The sequence below is a fragment of the Ahaetulla prasina genome, chromosome 4 (genome assembly GCF_028640845.1).
Source record: "Ahaetulla prasina isolate Xishuangbanna chromosome 4, ASM2864084v1, whole genome shotgun sequence".
Classification (NCBI taxonomy): domain Eukaryota; kingdom Metazoa; phylum Chordata; class Lepidosauria; order Squamata; family Colubridae; genus Ahaetulla; species Ahaetulla prasina.
Genome location: NC_080542.1, coordinates 33964893 through 33991964, shown reverse-complemented (window position 1 = coordinate 33991964; position 27072 = coordinate 33964893). Strand labels below are relative to the sequence as shown.

Genomic DNA, 27072 nt, shown 5'->3' with positions numbered 1-27072 from the left:
AAAAGGCAAAACAAACCAGAATCTGGCTAATTTCTTCCGGTCGTTTGTGAAGTACAGCAATTCCATTAACTTCCCGCAATTCATCTCCAACATGGACAAGACCTAGGAAGGAAACAAGAAAAATATGAGGTCAACCATCCATTCTAGATAGCAAAACCTCCATATATGGAATGTAGCAACTCTGGTGGCTCACAATAGAGAAGCAAGTCCCATCCCAAGTAAGAAAATGTTACTAAAAGCCCATTTCCAGGCCTGGGACCAGAAGAAACAGAAATTAATCCCTACTCATCTGTGAAGCTCATCGAATGATCTTAAAACAGCCATTCTCTCATGTCTGCATGTTGTTCTAAGAAGAAAAGTGCTTGGTGAAGAAATGGGATGGTCTTGAGCAGAAGCCAGCAACCATATGTGTCTCCAGTTCTGACAGTTCCAGGAAGCCTAGGAATAAGCCACCAGAAATTGGCAGCAAAATGGAGATTTGTAGACACAATCTCTCCCAACCTTATCCTGTTTTGGCAGTAACTACATGCATTGAGCCCACAGCAGAATTTCATACGTATTTTTTTTGTATGTTTTTAAATCTGAACTAAAAAATTTAAAATACAGTTTGCCACCAAGCAACTCTGCATTCCCTAAAAACAACTTAAAATAACAATCCTGTCCTGCTTTAGAAGGAAGCTGGGGTACAGATTATAAAATCATAATCTTATATAAAAGGTTCCTTATCCTAATTACTAATCCCTAATTACTGAGTCGGCTTCTCCACTGCACAATGTGAAAAGAAAATATGTCTTGGTTTCCTATCCCTGAACTACATCCCTATAACTTGGCCTTCCTGGCTGAGCTTGATGGTAGTCAAAGAGCATCGATGGAGCTACAGCTTTTACAACTTTGATATAATTATGAAAGATGAATCATTTCTCGCTACTCCATCTTCTTTTTTTATCTAATACAGATTTAGTTAAAATATTAATATGTCTTTTATAGATCAAAGGAACTTTGCGTCCCCCTTCATCAAAAATTGAAATTGCTTTACTGTACTTACTCAGCCCTTGGCTAAATTTTCAAACAATTTAATCAATAATACTCATCATCTCTCTCAGCTTTCACTAAAGCTTTATTTTACAAAGCATGGAAGGTAGTGCTCTGGTAACCCTTCAAGAAATATCATTTTGAATAATCTTTGGGAAACCTACACAATTCCGGATACTCCTGTGGCAATAATCCATAAGGAAGGAATCACAGGATTTTTCAGAATTAAGTTCTTTATAACCTACAACTTCACCTTGAATTCTGCAGGCTACCAAAAAATACACCTTTTCCATGTTTGGAGCCACATATATCTGTTAGAAGTTAATTTGGCAGGCTTGTGTTGGCAAATCAATCTGGATATAATTCAGGAACAGGAAACCATAAATAAAGGTGTTATTCTTCCAATTCAAAAAATGTCTAAAATTTCCATCATTGGTGCTATGACCTGCCTGACTTTGCCGAAGAGAATCAAAACCTCATGTCTTTTTCAGGAAAAATAAAAATCCTAAGCTAACTCAGAGAAAGCTTGTCCTCTCTCCTGTGAAATTTTAAAAAAGGGAATTTTGCAACTTAGGGAAACATACCACTGCGATCAGCTGCCCCTCCCCTCATGATGCGGGCAACAATCACAGCCCCTGTCTGCTCATCCCGCCTGATTGTTGCACCCTAAAGGAGAAACAAAAGATTCATCAGTGCACAGCTCTAGGCTTGGCACATCAGAACAGGCTTGATCGATTAAGCCTAAAAGAAAAACCTCCGTGTATATATAGTGGTTGAATACAAGCTGGAGGGGAACCTAGAGCAAGATATGAAAACAACAGTCTCCTCTCACTTTTTGATCCCACTCAGCAATTAATATTCATTATGACATTGCCTCTGGAAATTCTATGTAGCTGTCACGGTTAATAGCTATGGCTAGTTCTATCCTGTGAATTTAACTGGGTCCACTTTAAATACAACCTAAACCAAGATCAATAGAAGTGAATTCTATTAATTATAAGATGCATGAAGAAATGTTTTCTTTGATCTATCCTGCTACATCTGCTGCAATTCCAGCTGATCCCCGAATACTTCCTCTTATTAATAACAGTATTGTTTATTAATAGGAATATTACATTTTTTCAGGATAAAAGTCCTCACATGGTTAATTATATCCTTTTTTAAGAATAATCATACTATAACAATATTCAATATACCATTCACTGAGATTTAATAAATAAAATATCAGCAGATTGAAGCATTGTACTTTAAAATACTTTAAATTGCAGCTTGCACTAAAATGAACTAGTGCAAGCTGCAATATGTAGTTCTAGAAATCCATAAAGAGAGGGCTGTAAATCATTCCCAAATCAAACTAGTCTTGACATTTGTGATCATGGATGCTTCCTCAATCACATGATTGAGATTTGGGCACTTCATAACTGGCAAGTATATCATTATAGCATCCCTTGTTCACATAATTGCCATTTGCATACTTCATAGTTTAATCCCAACAAGCAGAGTCAATAGAGAAGCTGGCAGTAAAATCACGGATCATGGTCACATCATGTCTCATTTAATGACCATGTTGCTTAGCAACAGAGTTATCAGTCCCATCTGTGGTTACTAGGCAAGGACTACCTATATGATCAATTCCTATGTGCTTATCCCATTCTTAAACATAAATGCAATTCATGCATTACTTATAGGGAAATTACTTTTATAGATTCTGAAACTGAATTCACATCTCAGCAATGACATATTTTAATTATGGGAACACCCATGCAATTTAAAATAAATCAGGAACATGGTTGGCAAAATATGTATATGAGATACAGAAAATATGTATATTAATAGAAAAAGTTCAAGAAAGTGTGAATATATTCTTAGATTTAAAATATGGAAAACATGTAGAAATGAGTTCAAATTAATTTAACAAAGAAGACTAAGAAACTGATAGATTTCTTCTTTATTCACATATAACATTGGAGCAAAACTCAGAGTTACATTCACTGAGCTTAAAGCTCAGACAAACAGTTTATCAGATAAGTTCCAAATATTTAAGGACTTTAAAGTCCAATACATCTTTACTTACATCTATATATTAACAGAAAATCAAAACAACTGTTGCTGAATAAGGTTCTAACACGAATTGGATCACAATTCCTACAATGCTCTGCCATTGGCTATGTTGGCTTGGGTTAGCCATAGTAAGAATGAGAATCTACCAGCTTTGGATTCCAAAAAAATAGCATGAAATCACTAATGAACCTGATTGGCAGCCAGTTTAGAGCACAAGAGTCAAAATACTTCTTCACAGAATAACCATGTTTACACAACATACTAAATCAGATGGTGTTTGGCTTACTGTGTCATCCAAATATGAAAATATGGACATTTTATGGGTAGGAGAGAAGCTGTTAATCATGCTGGAAGTAGTCAACACTGCCAAGGAGATTCATCCCTACAAAGAACCATCTTTGCTTCTCCGTTCCTTTTCTGTTTTCATCTGGAATCATTTTTATATCTAAAAAATGTCCCGTACTTCATGCATACAGTAGTTATTTTAATCGCAATGGAATTATTAATAACTTTTTGTTCTTACCAGCATCAATGATACATACCAAAGGTTCTTTATTCTTTACTAGACGAACTATTTTCACTGATTCTTCATCAAAATCATCATCAATATTATCCAACAATGGAGGAAGAACAGGGTCAAAATTCTTCTGAGCAACAGTATCATGCACAACAAGCATCGCCTTGGGACAAAGGGAGACAGGAAACAGAGAACAATAAAATAAAAAGGCAAGTGAAAACAGAAACAGATCAGAGTTTTCTTCAATGCCCCTGTGACTGTGGAGATATAGAAACAACACTGCTTTTCCAGCGTCTGTTTTACAGAGAAATTTGTGCTAGCCTCATTTCACCACCACAATATAAATATCCAGGGTGCACAGGAAAATTTTATATTTTTCTGCTGCTTGCAGATACTAACCTGTTACAAACATATGTTACCAGGTTCTGCGCAGCAGCATTTAAAGTTCATCAGAGGCCCTGTGCCTTAAACTAGTTTAATGTTTTCTTGTATTTATCTAATGTTTCTATCCCCGCCTATAGATTTTTTTATATTTTCTAGTCTTTTTAAAATGCATTTTTTATGTTTCTTAATTTTGTGATTTTTTTTTGTTTTAACATTTTAGGTGTTTAAAAAGTATTGCTTGTATCCCACCTTCATCGTGTTGGTCTATAACCATAATAAAGATTTGATTGATTGATTCATTGGTTGGGTTTCCTCGCTTGTTATTTCCAAGCAAAATAGTTACATTAGGTTCAAAAGTAAAGCAACATGCAGATGCTTTCTTTACAGCGGGCTCCGTTTCATCACTGACCAAGCTATTTCACCAGGCTTTCTCAAAATAACAGTGCCCAATCTTCATAATCAACAGCCAACATGAGTCTCTTTATAGAAGATGAGGGGAACTACAGTCCAACAGTTTTGTAATAAAGCTTTATGAGATAAACAGGTTAAAACAGGTAGGTTTATTCTGGGTCATTATAGCTCCAACTTTTCTGTTTGTCATCTGTATCTACGCAGGGCAGTGAGCAGGCTTTCACAATAAAACTGGGACTGTTCAATTAAACCCAATTTGGCAACAAAATCCAATTTTTACAAATATGTAACTTCGAAGTATTTCAAGTAAACTTGTCAGCCCATTATCCAAGAAATCATTTTAAAGTTCTTATTTATTTGCAAAACCTAACTGTTACATAATGTATAATTAGGAAGGAAACTTCTACAGGCTTTGATAATTATCTTGCCCCAAACACAAAATTTGGGAAGTGGGGAAACATTTCAAGACAATGGTTTGCTTCACTTGGAACATTCCTAACGTTTCCCCAGAAATTTGTCCATCTTTGTTTCCATTCGTTAAAAATCAGATGATGGAATATTTATCTGATGCCCTTAGACTGACAGGATAATATTTTTTACTTGGTATTCACCTGAGTCACCTGATATTCCAAACATATTTAATTAAAACATTTGTTACAAATACTATAAATCAAGCCCCATAAGGTTCATTTCAAATCCAAACACGAGAAATCCCACTGCCTACCATCAAGGAAGTCTGCAGTCAAAATCAATGATTTAAACAAGTATCTTTAATGCTTTTTAGGAATAATGTAATCCAGACCTCAGTTCTTCATGATATTAGTGCCAGACTGTGTTATTCCATTAAAACACAGATACTAAGTTTTTTGTTTAACAATTTGATATTTTGTACACTGTTTTTTGATTCAGGAATTTGTTTAATAAAGATGCTCATTCCTTTTTCCAAGCCATTCTCTTGCCTTATCATCTCGTCCAATAAAATCTGTCCTACATCTGTTGTTTATTCAATAACATTTTTTGGACATAATCAGTCCATTGAAGCAGACCTCATTATTCATTTTTTTGATACTGTAGCTATTAAATCAAAAGTATTTTGAAAACTGAATACCTTCAGTATTTTCAATTTTATAAAGTTTTATATTTTATAAGGTTCTCCTCACACATATGTGTTAGTCCTTCCTGACTCTAGGGAGTGGTGCTCATTTCTGTTTCAAAGCCAAAGAGCCAGCACTGTCCGAAGATGTCTCCATCGTCATGTGGCCAGCATGACTCAATGCCAAAAGCGCATGGAACACTGTTACCGTCCTACCAAAGGTGGTCCCTATTATTCTACTTGCATTTTTTACGTGTTTTCAAACTGCTAGGTTGGCAGAAGCTGGGGCAATTAATGGGACCTCATCCCGTTACAAGGCACTAGGGATTTGAACCGCTGAACTGCTGACCTTTCGATCAACAAGCTTAGCGTCTTAGCCACTGAGCCACCACATCCCTTTTATATTTTATAGGCTTGCATTTATCCTCTGAACTAATCTATTGACTCTTCTAGTATCCAATTTTTGCTTTACTACCCTTGCCAAAAATGTTATGCTTTCCAAAAACCAAAACAGATCTATTCCCCACAAGAAGCTGCTTATTTTTTATGCTTAATTCCAAAGTCTTATTGTAGTTTCAATATTTCAAAGCTACTTGGATACATTCCATTTATCAGTATAACTATCTAAGATCAAAATCTTATTTGGCTGTTTATTTCAGATTTTTTAAAAATATATTTAGTTTTATAATTAATATTCCTTTTGTTCAGAATTGAAGATAAGCTAACCCAATTTTTCAATTTTTTCAAATTTGTTGTTTGAAAATTCTCTAAAAGCTTTACAATGGTTAATACGCAATTTCTGAAAATGATTAGAAAGTGAGGTTTGCGAACTTAATGTCGTTTAAGAAGTTCTTTCCCAGTTGCAACCAATATTGTTGATCCTGTCCCCTCCTAATGCTCAAACCCACAGAAAATGGAAAACTCCTCCTTTGGTCTTCTTGCGAGAAGCAGCTGTCCAGATCACATGTAGACATGACCCACCCTCTTCTTTTCCAGAGATGATCCAAGGAACAGGTCTTCTCACCGGGTTGGCAGTTGAAACCCCCAGACTGTTGGTCATGGGGGATTTCAATTTGCCATCAGCCGGCGTAGCATCTTCGGCAGCTCAGGAGTTCATGGCTTCCATGACGGCCATGGACTTGATTCAGTTAATTGACGGCCCTACCCACGTCGGGGGAGGTACCCTAGATCTGATTTTTATCTCTGGCCAGTGGTCTAATGATCTGGTTTTAAATGATTTAGTTGTTGAACCTTTGTCATGGTCAGATCATTTTCTCCTTCGTCTAGACTTTCTGACCGCTACCCACCACCGCAGGGAGACGGAACCAATGCGCTGGTTCCGTCCCAGGCGCCTGATGGACCCGGAGAGGTTCCTGACGGAGCTTGGGCCGTTCCCCGAGCACCTGGCCCACGACTCGACTGAAGAGCTAGTTGCGGCCTGGGAACGGGCCGCGGCTGGAGCTTTGGACCGTGTCGTGCCTTTGCGGCCTCTGACCCGGCGTCGGTCTCAACCAGCTCCTTGGTTCTCCGAGGAGCTGAGGGAGATGAAGCGCCGGAGAAGACGCCTAGAGAGTGCCTGGAGATCCAGCCGCCTGAGGCTGACCGACACTAGTTAGGTCCTATAGTAGGACCTACCTAGTGGCAATGAGGGTTGCGCGTTCCCACGCTTCCTCCTCATTGCGCCGGCAGATAACCGCCTGGCCGCCCTGTTTGGGTGACCCGCTCTCCTTCAACAGGAGGGGCGGAGGACCCCTACAAGGGCGTGCCGAGGAGTTTAACGGTTATCTATACGACAAAATCGCTCAGCTTCGGACGGATTGGATCAAAATTGGGTTGATCCAGGCGAGGGTTCTGAGGCCCGTCTTGTTGAGGTGGTTTGGGATGACTTTGATCCTGTGACTCCCGAGGACATGGACAGGTTACTGGGTAGGCTGAACGCCACCACATGTTTACTGGATCCGTGTCCCTCCTGGTTAGTACTGGCTACTCAGGAGGTGACACGAGGCTGGCTCCAGGGGATCACAAATGCTTCTTTGCGGAGGGGTCTTTCCGCGGCCTTGAAAGAGGCAGTGGTGAGACCCTCCTCAAGAAGCCTTCCTGGACCCAGCTGTTTTAGGAACTACCGCCAGTCTCCAATCTTCGCCACGGCGAAGGTTGTTGAGAGTGTGGTGGCATGTCAGCTACCCCAGTACCTGGATGAAGCTGTCTATCTAGACCTGCTCCAGTCCGGCCCGCCCGGATACAGTACGGAGACAGCTTTGGTCGCACTGGTGGATGATCTCTGGAGGGCCAGGGATAGGGGTTATTCCTCTGCCCTGGTCCTATTAGACCTCTCAGGGGCTTTTGATACCATCGACCATGGTATCCTGCTGCGCCGGTTGGAGGGGTTGGGAGTGGAGGCACCGCTTATCGGTGGTTCTCCTCCTACCTCTCTGATCGGACGCAGACGGTGTTGACAGGGGGCAGAGATCGACCCAAGGTGCCTCATGTGGGGTGCCGCAGGGTCGATTCTCTCACCCTCCTGTTCAACATCTATATGAAGCCGCTGGGTGAGATCATCAGTGGCTTTGGGGTGAGATACCAACTGTACGCTGATGATACCCAGCTGTACTTTTCCACCCCGGGCCACCCCAGTGAAGCTGTCGAAGTGCTGTCCCGGTGTCTGGAGGCCGTACGGGTCTGGATGGGGAGGAACAGGCTCAAACTTAATCCCTCCAAGACGGAGTGGCTGTGGATGCCGGCACCTCGGTACAGTCAGCTGCAGATGCGGCTGTCTGTCGGGGGTGAATCATTGGCCCCGATGGAGAAGGTACGCAACTTGGGCGTGCTCCTGGATGGTCGGTTGTCCTTTGAAGACCATTTGGCGACCGTCTCCAGGAGAGCATTTTACCAGGTTCGCCTGATCCGCCAGTTGCATCCCTTCCTGGACCGGGATGCCTTATGCACAGTCACTCATACTCTCATTTCCTCTCGCCTGGACTACTGCAATGCTCTCTACGTGGGGCTCCCCTTGAAGAGCACCCGGAGACTTCAGCTAGTTCAGAATGCGGCTGCGCGGGTTATTGAGGGAGCGTCTCGGAGCTCCCATATAACACCTATCCTGCGCAGACTGCACTGGCTACCTGTTGTTTTCCGGGTGCGCTTCAAGGTATTGGTTACCACCTTTAAAGTGCTCCATGGCTTAGGACCGGGCTATCTACGGGGCCGTCTACTGCCGGCTTCTATCTCCCATCGTCCGGTATGTTCCCACAGAGAGGGACTCCTCAGGGTGCCGTCAGCCAAACAGTGTCGACTGGCGGCCCCAGGAGGGCCTTCTCTGTGGGGGCTCCGACCCTGTGGAACGAACTTCCCCTCGGACTTCGACAATTACCGGACCTTAGGACCTTTCGCCGCGAACTTAAAACTTATTTATTCCGTATGGCTGGACTAGCCTGATTCTTATTTTTATTGGATGGGTTTTTAAAATTCTGTGATTTTACGGGGAAGTACGTTTTTTAATATTTTGGGCATTTAAATTAGTTTTTTAAGGGATGTTTTTAATTATTGTGTGTATGTATATTTTATCTGCCTGTTCACCGCCCTGAGTCCTTCGGGAGAAGGGCAGTATACAAATTAAAATATTATTATTATTATTATTATTATTATTATTATTATTATTATTATTATTATTATTATTATTATTATTATTATTTTGACACAGTTGTTGGCTTTGCTTTTACAGAACCATCTTCAGTTTGACATACTTCCCCCCGGGAAGTGCAAATGTCAACTGCTATCAACTTAGAATTTGCACTAAATCAAGTATTGCATTATTCAAACTTGTACTAATTGCAACCTGCCTGTACAGTGTTAATGCTACATTGTGCTAATGTCAAAATCTGTTTTCGCTGGAGAATCTTAACTCACTCTGCTTTCTAGCACCTCGTATCTGATCCTAGCAATTTGTTGGCGTGATTAGGAAACCTCATGGGCTTGAGAGTCAGCTAGTTAGTAGGCCCTTGTGGGCTGTGGTTTTCAACTATTGTCAATTGGGTTTTTAACCTCAACTGTCCTTACAGTTTTTCTTATGCTGCTTTGATGGCATTTTAATTGTTATCCATTGTTAGCTTTCTGGCATTGAGTGAAGTGAGCAGCCATGCGTATCAAATCAAATCAATAATTAACTCAAATACCAAATTGTTGGTATGTGTCATCAATAGAATCTTAATTAACAAGATAAGCTACCACCCTTGCCAAAAATGGCAATCACTAGTGGGCTACAATACCTGTAAACTATCGAACTCACACATAAATATACATGTCAGTGCTTGTAACTTCCTATTCTGAAAAATAGTGGTGTTTCTCAAACTTGATATCTTTAAATGTGTGAAGTCCAACTCGCAGAATTCCCCAGCCAGCAAAGAATTTCCAGAGTTGAAATCCATCCAGTGTAAAATTGTCAAGTTGAAAAACACTAATCTAAAGTGACTTAACAATAAGCAAGATAATCTAGAATAATCTTCACTGCGCTTTAAGTATATTTAGAAGAGTTAAGAAATGGCAAGACCTGTCTTTTGAATTTGCCTGCCCTGGTTAAGAAATTAAGCCATATTCTGATTTTAGTATTCAACCCCAGTATTAATTCACTGCCTGCAACAGTTGTTCGGATGACATAATCACTTAATTATAAACTGACAAGTTTGATCACTCAGATACCACAACCAGCTAATTGGGGCATAATGGTTGCAGATGAGTTTCAAATTAAGGTCTCTAATCATAGTTAGTCATTTAAGTTGGTTGCTGGGCAATCTCATATTCAAAAATAGCAAAACATTATAGTTTGTTTAACTAAAACAATGATAGCTCTGCTTTATATCAAACCCAACAACAATCTATTATTGCTGAAAACACAAGAATAAATACTAACTATTACAAGTATCCTAGGGTTATCCAAGGTGTTACACAAAACATGTACAAACCAGTCCATTTTTTGAATATCGTTATTTACCATAACTGTATAACAGACCCACATGTGAATAAGTGTTTTCATCTGGCTGGCCATTATAAGAATAGAATACTGGATCAGACGGATAAGAAGCACATTCTTATCTTTGCTTTCACAAAGAAACACTAAAACCTAAACTCTTTCTAATCGAGTATTTCTAATCCTCCACAATCTTTAGCAAAAGAAGGCAATACAGATATCTGGAATCACATTAAAAATCATTTCTCTACCGGATACTTGAAGAGATAACTTTCTGATTTGCATGATATGTGTGCAAGAAAAAACTCGACTGTCTTTGAATTCAAATACTCTTCTTCATTCCTCTTAAATTGTTTTTTCCTCCTGTTCTTCTTGCATGTTTTATAAGATCCGAGATAAATCTAAAAAGAACACAATCCTTCTGCTTGCAGAGCAGTATTAAATATTTCATACAATGGATCCAAGCTGGCAGTCAGCCACAGAGCTACAATGGAGCCCATGGAAGCATTTTTCCACATTTCAGGAAAATACAGCAATCTCAGAACAAATAAATATACAGTGATGACTGGAAGAAAGAGATAGACTAGACAGCAACCATGCAGGTGCACACTATTAAAAAAATACAAGAACGAATGCTAAAAATGAATAAGCTAGTAAATTTCTGTCAAGAAATATCAAAACTCCAATATCAATAGTATTTTAGGTTATATTAATAGGAGTCTCACAGACTGAGCAAGCTGCACCATCACAAAATTTTGCATGCGCTTCAGTTTAGTCAAGGTTTCAAAGTTATTCCAAAAACATTACAATCTAAAAGTTGACAATACTGGTGGATAAGGAACACAAAAGGAGAAAAGAAAAGCTAAATACAAGGTTGTCTACTTCAAGGGGAAATGGCTTTTCAGAATTCTAGACAGAGAAATCATTTCCCCATCTACTTCCTAAATATTTTAAATTTGAGATATTAGGCACTATATGTGTGAATGTCTACATGCCAAGCAATCATGGAAATCCTACTCATCCTTTTTGCCAAAGAGTAATTTTTTTAAAAAGGTAATAACTTCTCTTAAAAAGGCTATGTGCTTATTTTTATCCATTCCACCTTCTGCTCAGCAGAATGTATTGTAGTTCTCTGGCCATTTCTGAATAGAAAAACCCACTTCCGCTGGATATAATAGAAAGAAACAACTGGAGAAAGAGGAAGCTTTACCCATTCGTTCCCTGTTCTCTTTTTTCCAAAGTAGCCCTCAAACAATTCCATACATTTCTGTTCTCTTCCTTGGGATTTCAGCAGCTAGGTTGGCACATCACACTAACCTTAAATCCAGGGTAACAAAAATATAATTGCTGTATTCACTTAAGATACAATGCCTAAACAAATAAGCAGGTTAATGTGATGGCTTAGTTTACACAACACACTAAGATAATGGGTGGTTTTCTGCAAGATGCTAACCAAAATCCACCCAACCCCATTTTTAATGTATTGTGGAAATCCAGTTACTATGTACTTGCTGGCAAACTCAAAACACATTCTGCACTGTGTCTCAACAGAGGGCAATTTTCTAGCATTCAGTGCCAACCTTTGCTTTTTGTCCTGTCGGGGTTGTAGAGGCTTGGTTTGTGATCTGATGATGTCATAGGAAAAGGTAGGGCCAAATGCTCCTCTTGTTTAGGGTAATACTGAAGAGCCATTAATTAATATTTAATAGTATCATGGTCACATGAAGTATTAGTTCCATTTTATATCACTTCAGTAAGACCACACCTGCATCCACTTTTGGTCACTATGATACAAAAAAAAATGTTGAAACTCTAGAAAGAGTGCAGAGAAGAGCAAAAAGGATGATTAAGGGGTGCAGGCTAAAACATATGATGAACGGTTGCAGGAAATGGGTATGTCTAATCAAACAAAGAGAAGGACAAGGGGTGACATGATAGCAGTCTTCCAATATCTGAGCGGATGTCACAGAGAAGAGAGAGTCAACCTATTCTCTGAAGCACCTGCAGGCACGACAAGAAGTAACAAATGAAAACTTATCAAGGAGTGATCCAATCTAGAATTAAGCAGAAATTTGCTGTCAGTGAGAACAATTAACCACTGAAACGGCTTGACTTCAGAATTTGTGGATGCTCTATCACTAGAGATTTTGAAGAAGAGACTGGATAGCCATTTGTCTAGAATGGCATGGGAGTTTGGACTGGAAGACTTCCAAAGACTCTTCAACTCTGTTTTATTCTGTGTTCTGTACCTATAAGGAGCATTCTTGCTCCCTATAAACTATATTCATTTGGGGGGGAAAAAGCTTGGTTTTGGACTGCATGGATATCTTAAATCTCAGCTAGATTTTTCATCCATTGCATTTCACCCAAGCTGTTGCAATGCACCTCTCTCTACGGTTCATCCACACATCTTCCTTTCTTTAAGATGGTTTACCTACCAAATGTTGAAGACTTTTCCTCATAAGGCAACTTCTGCAGCTTGCCAATGTGTGGCTGAAGCAGGAGCAAAGTGATCCAGGCAAGGAAGCAGTGTTTTCATAGGAAGCTGGAAGAAAACTTTCCATGCCAGACATTCAATGTTGCATAGAGAATTCTGTGGACAATTGGCCACCTGATGGTCTCTATAGACCTTCACTTATGACCACTCATTTAATGATTATTCAAAGTCACAACAGTGCTGGAAAAGGTGAATTACAATCAGCCCTCATACTTAACAACCGTTGGAGCGTCACCATGGCCACATGATCAAAATTCGGGCACTTGTTAACGGGCGTATGTTTCTGATGGTCTCAGGGTCACATGATCACCATTTGAGACTTCCCAGGCAGCTTCAGACAAGCAAAATCAATGGGAAAAGCCAGGGTGATTTACTTAAAAAGGAAAAAAAGGTGGATAAAATTGATGCAGCTCACTTAATGACAAAAGTTCCATCCCAATTGTGATCATAAGTTGAGGACTCCTGTAATTGGCCTGGAGCAGGACTGTCCCTTCACCCAGCTGCAGGTTCTTCTCTTCTTTGGTCATTTCTGTTCTGGCTGCCAGAGAGAACTAAACCACATCATACTAGGCTGTTCTTTTCCTTTTCTTAGTTTTGCCCAGAGGAATACTGATCTCATGAAAGATCAACAGTGCATATATAAGGAACTGATATTCCCATCAGTATACGAATCAAAGGGCTCTGTAGGAATCCCGTGGGAGATCAAAGGCAGAGAGGAAGAACATCTTAGGAGGAGAAGGGAGGCTGTCTGTCAGGGTTGGCTAAGTCTGCACAGAACGTAGTCAGCACACCTGAATGCATTCACCCATGTTACATCCCCTGTGTTTTCACAGGATTTCATTCCCATGAGTATCACTTGCTGACAATAGACATTTGGAAAGAAAATGATTGGGAAAGAGAGGACTGTGATCCTTGAAAGGCAGAGGCACTGCACCAAATAAGCTAACTGCTGGAAGCCAGTCTGTTCGGTGCAGACTAGCTGCTGCAAAATAAGGAATGATGGGGAAGGGAAGGAGAAGGCAAATATTCTCAGTGCCTCATCCCAGGCCAAAGCATTAGACAGCCTTTGGTCACAGAACTGAGAAACATGCAAGGAAAAGGGCAATGAGAGGGCTCCCAGTACTTGCAATGAGAGATAGCAATAGCAATAGCACTTATATAGACTTAAATACCGCTTCACAGTGCTTTTACAGCCTTCTCTAAGCGGTTTACAGAATCAGCCTATTGCCTCCAACAATCTGGGTCCTCATTTTACCCACATCGGATGGATGGAAGGCTGAGTCAACCTTGAGCCGGTGAGATTCAATCTGCTAAACTGCAGCTAGCAGTCAGCTGAAGTAGACTGCAGTGGTGCACTCTAACCACTGTGCCACCTCGGCTCTTGTTGTTTTCTGTGTTTTTACAGCACAGAACTTTGTACCTCCTTGTCTGCCCCAAAGCACAGCTTTTCTTCAGCTCATAGATTCATTCACTGCATAGAAAATAACATGTGTTGCAGTAGCTCTTTCAGCCTCACGGCAGAGGTACAGTAAACAGACTGCCATTTACGGGCAGTGATTTTCGGAAGTGATATAGTGTCCTTCTGTCTCAGGGAGGGTGGAAAAAGCACCTTCATGAGGGTTCGGGGTGAAATCCAGCAGGTTCTGACAGGTTCTGGAGAACCGGTAGTGGAACTTTTGTGCAGTTTGGAGAACCGGTAGCAGAAATTTTGAGTAGTTCAAAGAACCGGCAAATACCACCTCTGGCTGGCCCCAGAGTGGGAAGGGAATGGGGATTTTGCAGTATCCTTCCCCTAGGAGTGGGGAGGGAATGGAGATTTTGCAGTATCCTTCCCCTAGGAGTGGGCGGGAATGGAGATTTTGCAGTAACCTCCCCCTACCATGTCCACCAAGCCACGCCCACCAAGCTACACCACACCCACGAAGCCATGCCCACAGAACCGGTAGTAAAAAAAAAAAAAGGATTTCACCACTGTGAGGGTTAAACTAGAACCAGGCTTAGATATCTAAGCAAAGTTCATTACAAATGCAATAATCCCCATTCAGGATGAAGTTCTTCCCCCTACAAAATCTAAGTACTTTCCCCTCTCTATTCAGTATGCAAGTTCCAAGGTTTTAAACCCACATTTATTTTTAGCAGATTGGTTAACAGGACTTCTCAAATTTTTCTATTGTCATGACCTGAAATAGTTCTCTATTCCCTGACTGGTTGGCTTAAATACCTCCTTTCTCTTAAAAAGCCAAAGAGAAGGGTCAAAGGAGCTGGTCCTGCCCCACCACTACCACCACCCCAGGACCCATGGACTGCCTGTGGGTCATGAACCCCAGGACACCCATTTTTGCAGTTTATGAGTCTTATGTAAACATATACTTTTTATATTTTAGATAAATACAGCTGCATAATTACATATGTCTGCCACCCACTCCCATCCCCAGCCAAGTGGAGAAGTTGTCTTCATTGGGTGTATTAAATGTAATCTCTTTTAATTTTCAATTCTTTTGTGCACAGGCTTTCTTTTAAACTAGTATATTCTGAATTTATAATAGACCTCTGCAATTTGAATGCTTTGTCTTCAGTTTCTTAGTCAGTAAAAGTTATTAAAACACTCTCATTAAAACCCTGTTTATTATCTGAATATTCAAATCTAATGTGAAGGACATTCCCTTCCAGAGTGGGAGAATGAAGTTCTGATACGCTTACAAGTGGGAACAACTATTTCTGATACAGAGAAAGAATCTGGACCTAAGAAGCAAAGTGTTAAATAAACATCAACAAGGCTGCAGGGGAAGGTAAGTAAAATTGCAGGTTAGTGAAGGATGAAAAAAACCAAAGCTTAGCAGCTTTCAGTTCCTATCATCTGAGCACATGCAAAGTGCATTTTATGCTTTTTTTAAAAAGCTTTCATATCCGTCATCCCTCCTTTCCCTATTCATCTTCTGAAGTAGGGTAAATTATTAAAAGCTTTATTCTACTTTTCTACCATGCAAGATATTAAAGACACAGAATAAAAACCCTAGGGGATAACTATATTGCAGAATTCAGGATAGACTTACCCATTAACCTTCAGGAGCATTAAAAAGCATTTTTTGAGGGGGGGGTTGAAATCCGAGGCAGAATGGCTTTAAAATGAGTAGCAAGATATTGCCTGAGCATGGAGTCCTACATTCCTAAATACTATCTTGCTCACGACTAGAGAATCAGCAGGAATGTAAATAAATGGATTTGTAGGGCAGACCTCCAAAATTTGGGAGCAACCATGGGTGGGGGATGTCAAAAAGAAAGGTAGCAGACGCAGTGTCGCAATTCAGTCCTGCCTATTTGGTAAGCATTGTCATGTGCCATAAAAAGGGAAACCATTTAAGCCCCACACATGGATTCTGGTATCTGGGAATTCTGAGAAGGCTCCCAGTGCATGACTCCCTGTCCATGGTGTGGAGCTTCCCATAGCTGGCTGGCTGGAGAAAGATCTTATGATGACAAGGCCAACCTCCTCTCTGGAACATCCTCCTGAATGTTTGCCTGGCATAAATGTTGTCATCTCAGGCACTATCAATTGTATTTCCCCCAATACAAACCTCCTATGGCCTACAGGCCCAGAGTCACAGGTTGCTCTCTACTCCCCTCTTCTTATGGCTAGCCCTACTATTAGCCAAAGTGAAGCAGCTATTTCAGGCAACCGCAGCTAGAACCTGAGCCACTGTAACATGTATGACTTCAACATCCCAAATTTCCTAGCCAGCATGTGTCTTGATTTCCTTGGGGAAGGATGGTCAACCTGAACCTACTGGCACATCCATCATCCATCCCATTGCAGCATTTGCATGTTCCAAAAGTAACTATAGTTGAACATTTCAGACCCATCTTTATTTTTGTCGTGTCCCACTCCTCCGCTGATGGCCGGGTCAGGGAAATTCGAATCAGGTGTGCCTCTGCAGCTCTGCCAAAGTCCTAGCAAAGTCCTCAGGGCAGGCAGGAGACCAGAAAGTGACTTCAGCAAGATATGTTTAGACTTTGCCTGACTCAGAGACTGCCAGAAAGCAGATCCTTTATATAGGCCATGGGGTGTGGCTCCATGACTCAGCACTTATCCAGGCCTGCCCCTCCCTTCCTTCTGATGCCACCGCCTATCAATCCTTCTGAAGCGAGGGTCACTCCAATCGGCAGCTGTTGGTAATAGACCTTCCTCAGGCTCACATGCTGTGGAGGAGGGGGAGGGGTCTAGTTGCTCCGTTTGCCTGGGCATGGAGCCAGAGCTGGGGGCTGGAGATACTTGCTCTTCTTCAGCCTGTCTGGGCATGGAGCCAGGGCTGGGGCCGGGAGATGCCCCCTCCTCAGCCTGTCTGGGCATGGAGCCAGGGCTGGGGCCGGGAGGCATGCTAGGACATTCTTCAGCATTCGGAAGCAGATAAGCAGACCCCGGCTGTGGTGGTGAGATCGGACGAGACACAACAATTTTGGAAAGGGTGTTTGGGCAATGCAACTGACGCCTTACGGCTTACAAAAGCAAAAAGCATCCTTAAAAACCTTGAACCCCTTAAAATTAAGCCAAATGTTGCTGAGGTAGGGGTGTTAACATACAAAATGGATTACTTTTACCTGGGATTTGACTGTAAATCCAAGATGTCCTGATACTTCACTTTTTAGATCCGCCTAAACTAAACTGGGCAATAAGCTCACAGAGAGCGCGGCAGCAAATTAAGAATGAAACCATACAAATCAGTTGATTTGCTGCTGTCATAAAAAGATGCAGATGAGGTAGTCCTCAACGTACGACCGCAACTGAACTCAAAATTTCTGTTGCTAAGCAAGACAATGGTTAAGTAAGTTTTGCCCCATTTTATGACTTCTTGCCACAGTTGTTAAGTGAATCACTGCAGTTGTTCATGGTTGTTAAGTGAAACTGGCCTCCCCATTGATTTTGCTTGTCAGAGGGTCCCAATCACATGACTAACTAATATATGTTAGTTACCAAGGGTCAGAATTTGGGTCACGTGATCTGCAATGGTCGTAAGTGTGAAAAATGGTCATAAGTCACTTTTTTCAGTGCTATTGCAACCTTGAACCAGTCACTAAATGAATGGTTGTAAGTTGAGGACTACCTGTAATCTGGTATTTAAAACTCAGTCTCTTTCTCACACCCTCTACTACAAATTCATGGCTTCCTGGCATGATGATTTTTGGCCCTGAAATTGAGTAATTATTACACATTAACACAACTACTATCACTGGCTCCCACTTGAATCCACACAATTTAAACCTCAAAGTTTAAGGGGGCAATTTCTCCCTCTAAAGGACTCTCTCGCTCTCTACTTCTTTGAAAAAAGAAGTAGCTTTCTCTGACATGGCTCCTGCAGCCCCATATAGGGGTCGAAGGGATACCTGGAGTAAACAAGATCAAGCATCTCCTCTGTAGATCCTTCCTTTTCATGGAAAAAATTGATACAAGTAAAGGTCCGAAAGGTTGGTGACCCCCTGATCTGGAGGAACAAGAGAAAGAACTGCAACCAAGACAACAGCAAGATAAAAGAAATCGGAGTCCAGGCCCAGAAATGTAATTTGAGTAAGCAACTCAGACATGAAGCAGCCTACTTCTCATGAAGAAAAGGGGAAGCAGGGAGGAAGGAAAGGGGAAGCGCATTCAGACTTGCATTCAGACTGTTATTAAAACTTTATAATAAAAGTAATATTAGCTTGCATGTCTTTGGTTTCCACATCTGGCTTATTTCAGCGGTCTCCAACCTTTCTGGCTCTGTTGACCACAAGTAGTGGTGGTGGTGAGAGGTGATGATTTTGCACACTTGCTCACTGCTTGCTAGAATCGGGCCATGTACCAGGGGTTGGGGACCTCTGATCTATTTGACGGACGGATGGATGAATGGACGGACAGATGGACAGAGAGATTGATCAACCTAGGCTGCAAAAATCTGGATAGACAATAGTTATCAGCAAAGAATTAGATGTTTCACTGTCTCTTTGCTGCCTTCTTGTGGTTACTTTTGCAGCCCCAGATCTGATATTCCTAACAAAATAGGCCATGATCATTCTCAACCAGTCCTCTCATGCCCATACTATGGGCCAAATATTAATCCCAATCGATTTCTTTACGGCTGAATTCTGTAAACATTTTATTCTTAATCCATTCTCACTGACTAGCAATCCCATCCTCACAGCAGGCAGAGGATAAAAAAAAAATCTTCTGAAAATCCTGTGAAATTGGATTTTTTAGCCTGCTATATGTTAAGTGATGGCAAATGTCTAACAGCAATAAAAAGATGACTAAAGCCACAGTTCCCACTCGTAATACCCAGAGGACCCGAATGCTTGTACCAGCAGCCCTTCCTTGAGCTACAGATAAGAAAAGCCTTTTACCCTGAGATGAGGAGTTGAGAGCAGCTGAAGCAGTTCCTTTTCATCATTATTCATCGGCGCAGTCTGCAATTCTTCCATCACCTTACGAAAAAGAAAAAGAAAAGAGAGGAAAAGAGAGAAATTCACACACAAACAAAATAGACAAGACAACAAATGCTTTTCTCATCATACATCCAATGATTTGTTTCCTAATTTTAGGATCACACTCTAGAAAAGGACATATGTCCAGAGCAGGAGTCCTAGAATGCATCAGAATTACAGAAAAATAGAGCTGAAAGGACCTGGAAGGTGTTCCAGTCCAATCCTTGTATCATCCTATAAACATACGTAGAATTAAAAAGGACCAGAGAAACACAATGGAGCTGATTTCATAATAACAGAGTTGGAAGGGACCTTGGAGGTCTTCTAGTCCAACCCCCTGCCCAGGCAGGAAACCCTACACCATTTCAGAAAAATGGTTATCCAACATTTTCTTAAAGATTTCTAGTGTTGGAGCATTCACAACTTCTGCAGGCAACTTGTTCCATTGATTAATTGTTCTAACTGTCAGGAAATTTCTCCTTTGTTCTAAGTTGCTTCTCTCCGTGATTAGTTTCCACCCATTGCTTCTTGTTCTACCCTCAGGTGCATTGGAGAATAGTTTGACTCCCTCTCCTTTGTGGCAATCCCTGAGATATTGGAACACTGCTATCATGTCTCCCCCAGTCCTTCTTTTCATTAAACTAGACATACCTAGTTCCTGCAACCGTTCTTCATATGTTTTAGCCTCCAGTCCCCTAATCATCTTTGTTGCTCTTCTCTGCACTCTTTCTAGAGTCTCAAACTTGTACCAAATATTGTAAGCAGGCCTACTGCAATAAAGCAATTACTTCTAGCAATCTCCATTTATAAATGTTTCATTGATATTCTAAGAATGCCAAAGTCCAAAAACCAAGGATGACATTTTTTAATTTTTTATTTGCATTTATATTCCGCCCTTCTCCGAAGACTCGGGGCGGCTTACACTATGTTAAGCAATAGTCTTCATCCATTTGTATCTTATATACAAAGTCAACTTATTGCCCCCAACAATCTGGGTCCTCATTTTACCTACCTTATAAAGGATGGAAAGCTGAGTCAACCTTGGGCCTGGTGGAACTTGAACCTGCAGTAATTGCAAGCAGCTGTGTTAATAACAGACTGTCTTAGCAGTCTGAGCCACCAGAGACATACTGGGGTTCTTCTAAGCCAGGGGCAGGGATGGGTTTCAAAACCCGTCACTACCAGTTTGTTCGCGGGTGTGCTTGCATGTGCATGTGTGATGCTTCTGCGCATGCACAGAAGCATCCGTGCAGGTGGGCAGAGCCTCCCGCCACCACCGCTACCAGTTCGCCCAATCCAGGGTGAACCAGTAGCAACCCACTATTGGCCAGGGGTGTCAAACTCGATTTCATTGAAGGCCACATCAGGATTGTGTTTGACCGGGGTGGGGTGGGGGCTGGGGTGTGTGGCCAGGGTGGGTGTGATCAGCTCGACATCAGTTTTCAACCGCAACAGTCTCCTGCAGTTCTCTGCCAGTGAAAACGAAGTGCGGTGGGCCACACGCAGCCCTTCCAAGCTCCGTTTTCGCTGGCAGAGGCATCACAGGCCAGCCCTTCACTGTTTCCAGGGTGGCTCCACAGGCAACATCTAAGCACCTTGAATTTGACACCCTTGTTCTAAGCAGTTTCCTTTATTGTCCCTCATCTACAGAAAGAAATCTTGCCAAACTAAAGAAGATTACCTACTCCATTAAACATATATTCTGAGAGCACCTAAGGAAAAGCTATTTTAACTCTCTCCCACACAAACTATCTAAACTTCTCTGTCTTTTGCTCCTCTGGAATGTCCTCCTTCCTTCCTGGGAATCCAGACTACATTCCACCATTAAACTGTTGGGTGATACTGTAGCCCAGCGCTTTGTTTCATGGGTGGGTGATGCTCCTCTGCCTAGAAAAAGGCGAAGTGAAGAGAGAGAAGAAATCATGGGTTATGGTTTTTGTAGTATTCTAGCGTATGCTTGTTAGATGTTATATTTCCCTGTATTTGCTCTGGGAAGTCTCCGGGGGGAAGGGGGGAGGGTGAAGGGGAGGGGGGAGATAATTGTTAAAAAAAATTATTGTAAAACTTTTTCAATAAAAGAAAAAAGAAAAAAGAAAAAGGCTAAGTGAACTGAAGGTGGTTGAGTTCATCCTTGAGATCCATAAAGGACAAGTGAGAGCAGTCTCACTAGTTTGTCTTTTGAGTCATGTTTGTTTAAACTAATCACTTCCCCTAGGAAAACCTTTTTCTGCGGGGAGACAAAGTCTTCCATACTTCCACCCACAAAATGGTCTTAGAATTTCAAGATAGTCATCCAGTCAAAAAAAGAAAGAAAATGGCATTGTCTGGATTTACTTCCTGACTGGCAACATCATGTCCAGCCTTGCTGAAGAAAGCAGCATGCTGATATTTTCTGAAAAATGCAAAGTATTTTCTAATGCTGAGTTAAGATCCCTCACAAAGAAAGAGCGAAGAAGAATATAATCGATGTAATGTAATTTCTGAGAATTCCTCCACAGCCAATGCTATTTCACTAACAATTCAGAAGAGGCCATTTTGTGGAAGCAGTTCAAAACTGACAAACGGCAGAGAGAGTGAGCCCAAACCTATCTATGCATCACTTCCTCAATTCTAAATTGTGCAATCCAGCAATTTCCTCCAGGCCTAATATTAAGGCAACGTGATCCAGAGAAGCCCTTCTCCCATTTGATGTGAAAAGGATCCCCAACAAATCTTTCATCCTGAAACCCCACAGCTATCCTCTAAAGCGATGTTTTTCAGCCTCGGTGAGTTTAACACGGCAATGAAAATCGGAGTTCAGAGAAAAAATGGCAAATTAAAGACAACTCTTCATTCTGTTTCTGTCCTTTTGCCCTTTCCCAGATGAACTTACATCTTCAGCGAGAGCAGAGGCACTATGCAGTACTGGGACCGGACTGTGTTGTTCATAATGGCACAATTTTTCATGAATCTGAAACAGAGAAGAGACAATATACACATGTACAAAAGTACAAAATATCCAGTGGTTGGAGCTATCTAAGAAACAGATCCTTTCAAGACAATGATTTATTTCAATCAAATGAAATATCCAACATGTGAGACTGTGAAAAAGAAAAGCTTGCTCCAATTTCTCATTTTAATCTCAGACAATCAGTTTTGAGAATCTATAGGCTGGCTAGAACATAACAGTTTTTTTTTAAATTAAAAAAAAAATCTGCGTGGCTCCAGCAGCATCTGCTGCCTAATGGCTCTTGCAATTTTTATTTTCATAGCACAGGATGCTTGAGGGATAAGATGGCAGGACCGAAAACTCTTTAGGTGGGAAAGCAGCAGATGCCAGCCTGGCCAAAAGTTATGGGAGAGGGAGAAGGGATCCCCTCTCTACAACTCAGTGCCTCTTTGAAAATAAGAAAAATCATATTCTGTCCCCAAAGCCAAAGATTTTGTGGTGTGAACAATCCTCCAGTGCCCCAGAATTTCTTCATGAGTTAGGAGTTACCATGTATTTATTTATTTGTGATTTTTAAAAGTAATACAGAAAAATTAGTAACATATAAGGAATTGCATATTAATGGTTTTAAATTTTTTATTAATTCAGTTTAGGCCGATAAATAATATGGACTAATAATAGTAATACTGTATATATAGTAATACCCTGTTTCCCCCAAGTAGGACATCCCCTGATAATAAGCCCCATTGAGCGCATGGCAATAAGGCCAAGTACTTATTTCAGGGTTCAAAAAAAATCTAAGTCAGGGTCTTGTTTTCGGGGAAACACGGTATATAACTGTAATTAAAACATAATGTAGAATTATAATGTAATATTTAATACTAATTGGTTAATTAATTGTATTTAGTTTTAACATAACATAACATAACATCAGAGTTGGAAGGGACCTTGGAGGCCTTCTAGTCCAACCCCCTGCCCAGGCAGGAAACCCTACACCATCTCAGTCAGATGGTTATCCAACGTTTTCTTAAAAATTTCCAGTGTTGGAGCATTCACAACTTCTGAAGGCAAGTCGTTCCACTTATTAATTGTTCTAACTGTCAGGAAATTTCTCCTTAGTTCTAAGTTGCTTCTTTCTTTGATCAGTTTCCACCCATTGCTTCTTGTTCTACCCTCAGGTGCTTTGGAGAACAGCCCAACTCCCTCTTCTTTGTGGCAGCCCCTGAGATATTGGAACACAGCTATCATGTCTCCCCTAGTCCTTCTTTTTGTTAAACTAGACATACCCAGTTCCTGCAACCGTTCTTCATATGTTTTATCCTCCAGTCCCCTAATCATCTTTGTTGCTCTTCTCTGCACTCTTTCTAGAGTCTCAACATCTTTTTACATCGTGGCACCAAAACTGGATGCAATATTCCAAGTGTGGCCTTACCAAGGCATTATAAAGTGGTACTAACACTTCACGTGATCTTGATTCTATCCTCTGTTTATGCAGCCCAGAACTGTGTTGGCTTTTTAACAGCTGCTGCACACTGCTGGCTCATATCTAAATGGTTATCCACTAGGACTCCAAGATCCCTCTCACAGGTACTACTATTGAGCAAGGTACCACGATACGGTACTGGTGCATTTTGTTTTTGGCCTAAATGTAGAACCTTACTTTTTTCACTGTTGAATTTCATTTTGTTAGATAGCGCCCAATGTTCAAGTCTGTCAAGATCTTTCTGTAACTTGAGCCTATCTTCTGGAGTGTTGGCTATTCCTGCCAGCTTGGTGTCATCTGCAAATTTGATGAGTTCCCCATCTATCCCTTCATCCAAGTCATTGATGAAGATGTTGAAGAGTACTGGGCCTAAAACAGAGCCTTGGGGTACTCCACTGCATACTTCCCTCCATGTGGATGTAGTTCCGTTGAGGACTACACGTTGAGTGCGGTTGGTCAGCCAGTTACGAATCCATCTGGTGGTGGTGCTGTCTAACCCACATTTTTCTACTTTATCTAGTAGTAGCTTATGGTCTACTTTATCAAATGCTTTACTGAAGTCCAAGTAAATTATATTGACAGCATTCCTCTGGTCTACTAATTTTGTCATTTTGTCAAAGAATGCGATAAGACTAGTCTGGCATGATCTGTCCCTGACAAACCCATGTTGGCTTTTGGTTATTACTTTGTTTGCTTCTAGGTGTTCGGTGATTCGTTGCTTGATTATCTTTTCCAGAATCTTCCCCGGTATTGAGGTCAGACTGATAGGTCTGTAGTTTCCTGGATCTGTTTTTTTTTCCTTTTTTGAAGATGGGAACTACATCAGCTCTTTTCCAGTCCTCTGGCAGCTCCCTTGTGCTCCAGGATCTTTGAAAGATATAGTTCAGTGGTTCTGAGATCACGTCTGCCAGTTCCTTCAAAACCTTGGGGTGTAATCCATCCAGTCCTGGTGATTTGAACTCGTCTAGGGTAGACAGGTGTTCACTTACCATTTTCTTCCCTATTTTAACTTGTGTTTCTAATCTGTTTTTTGTAGTGCTGTTTTTGATAGGTTGGATTGTTTTTTCCTTTTGTGTAAAGACAGATGCAAAATATGAGTTAAGTAGATCTGCTTTCTCCCTGTTTTAGTTAGGCTTAAATAAATGTTGCATCCACTTAAAATTCACTCAAATGAAATTCTCATTCCAGGCTGTGACCATTTCCTGAACTATAACCACCTGAAAACATCGATACAAAAGATTGGGTATCTCAACTCCTCATTAAAAGGATTGTGTGTCAAAGTTCCCAGAATTTCTACCAGACTGTAATCTTTTATATATGCTAATCAGGGAGCTAAATATTTGATCAAGCATTTTGCCAATCCCATTTTAGTTTTATTCTTTGAATATTGATTACATTCCTTGAACTCCACATACTACACTAGTTGATTTCTCACGAATCCCTCAGTCTTTTCCCTGGGCATTTCTTGGCCATGCCATGAAATTAATATTTTGTTTTATGGAGGAACAAATACATACTTTGGCTTCTGAGAACTATACAAAGAATTATAAAAACTGTGCACTGTTGGTATTGGTTAGAATAGTCCCCAGAAGGTTGCACAAAATTTCTTAGCCAAACTGATCATTGTTGAGACACAACAAGTTGCCTTCTGGGTATTCTGATTGACCACAACCTACACTATGGCAATCACCTTGGGAATGGACTGGATTCCATGCAATGACAACTGTTTTGCAGGAAACCCACAGCATACTTTCCAGTTCCAAATTTGACTAACCGTTTGAAAAAAATTGACATCCTGTAACAATACATCACCCATAACCCATCCCAGGGGTCTGCAAACTTGGCTCTTTTAAGACTTGTGGACTTCAACTCCCAGAGTCTTAAAAGAGCCAAGTTTGAAGACCCCTGACCCATCCCAAAGAATTAAATTTCTTAAAGGAGAACTATGCATTGTTGGTACAGTATAAATATCAACACTAGGCATTGATGCTTCAGAAACAGAATTAGTGTACTTGTATTTCTTCTGAATTCAATGTTCCCTCCAAAAGTGTTTCTGTCCATTGTAATTAACTGAAAATGCAGTCTCTCAAGTTCTGCAGAGAGCTTTATAGACCATGTTATCAAAAAATAACGTTAACAAACAAAATCTATATATTCTAGTGTTTCTTTCCTTTCAAAGTGTGAGCAAAGACCCTGAATACAAGCTTTATTATCAAGCTTATTTCAAAGAGATTCCATGTGTTTGTTTTTGGCCTAAATGTAGAACCTTACTTTTTTCACTGTTGAATTTCATTTTGTTAGATAGCGCCCAATGTTCAAGTCTGTCAAGATCTTTCTGTAACTTGAGCCTATCTTCTGGAGTGTTGGCTATTCCTGCCAGCTTGGTGTCATCTGCAAATTTGATGAGTTCCCCATCTATCCCCTCGTCCAAATCATTGATGAAGATGTTGAAGAGTACTGGGCCTAAAACAGAGCCTTGGGGTACTCCACTGCATACTTCCCTCCATGTGGATGTAGTTCCGTTGAGGACTACACGTTGAGTGCGGTTGGTCAGCCAGTTACGGATCCATCTGGTGGTGGTGCTGTCTAACCCACATTTTTCTACTTTATCTAGTAGTAGGTTATGGTCTACTTTATCAAATGCTTTACTGAAGTCCAAGTAAATTATATTGACAGCATTCCTCTGGTCTACTAATTTTGTCATTTTGTCAAAGAATGCGATAAGATTAGTCTGGCATGATCTGTTTTTGACAAACCCATGTTGGCTTTTGGTTATTACTTTGTTTGCTTCTAGGTGTTCGGTGATTCGTTGCTTGATTATCTTTTCCAGAATCTTCCCCGGTATTGAGGTCAGACTGATAGGTCTGTAGTTTCCTGGATCTGTTTTTTTTCCTTTTTTGAAGATGGGAACTACATCAGCTCTTTTCCAGTCCTCTGGCAGCTCCCCTGTGCTCCAGGATCTTTGAAAGATATAGTTCAGTGGTTCTGAGATCACGTCTGCCAGTTCCTTCAGAACCTTGGGGTGTAATCCATCCGGTCCTGGTGATTTGAACTCGTCTAGGGTAGACAGGTGTTCACTTACCATTTTCTTCCCTATTTTAACTTGTGTTTCTAATCTGTTTTTTGTAGTGCTGTTTTTGATAGGTTGGATTGTTTTTTCCTTTTGTGTAAAGACAGATGCAAAATATGAGTTAAGTAGATCTGCTTTCTCCCTGTTTTAGTTAGGCTTAAATAAATGTTGCATCCACTTAA

At 40.9% G+C, this 27072-nt stretch overlaps 1 protein-coding gene across 3 annotated transcripts in view; it reads right to left on the bottom strand.

Moving 5' to 3' along the window:
- MPP3 (MAGUK p55 scaffold protein 3) overlaps positions 1–27072 on the bottom strand; it is a 121855-nt gene that overhangs the window by 80144 nt on the left and 14639 nt on the right. For 2 of the 3 annotated variants that reach the window (XM_058181917.1, XM_058181918.1), the window contains 5 exons: positions 22281–22358; positions 19328–19408; positions 3636–3773; positions 1617–1698; positions 17–102 (listed from right to left, as the gene is read on the bottom strand). In XM_058181917.1, the coding sequence (XP_058037900.1) occupies positions 17–102; positions 1617–1698; positions 3636–3773; positions 19328–19408; positions 22281–22358 (465 nt within the window). Of the gene's footprint in view, positions 1–16; positions 103–1616; positions 1699–3635; positions 3774–19327; positions 19409–20420; positions 20472–22280; positions 22359–27072 lie in introns of all 3 variants that reach the window. The other variant, XM_058181916.1, reaches the window with a different exon arrangement.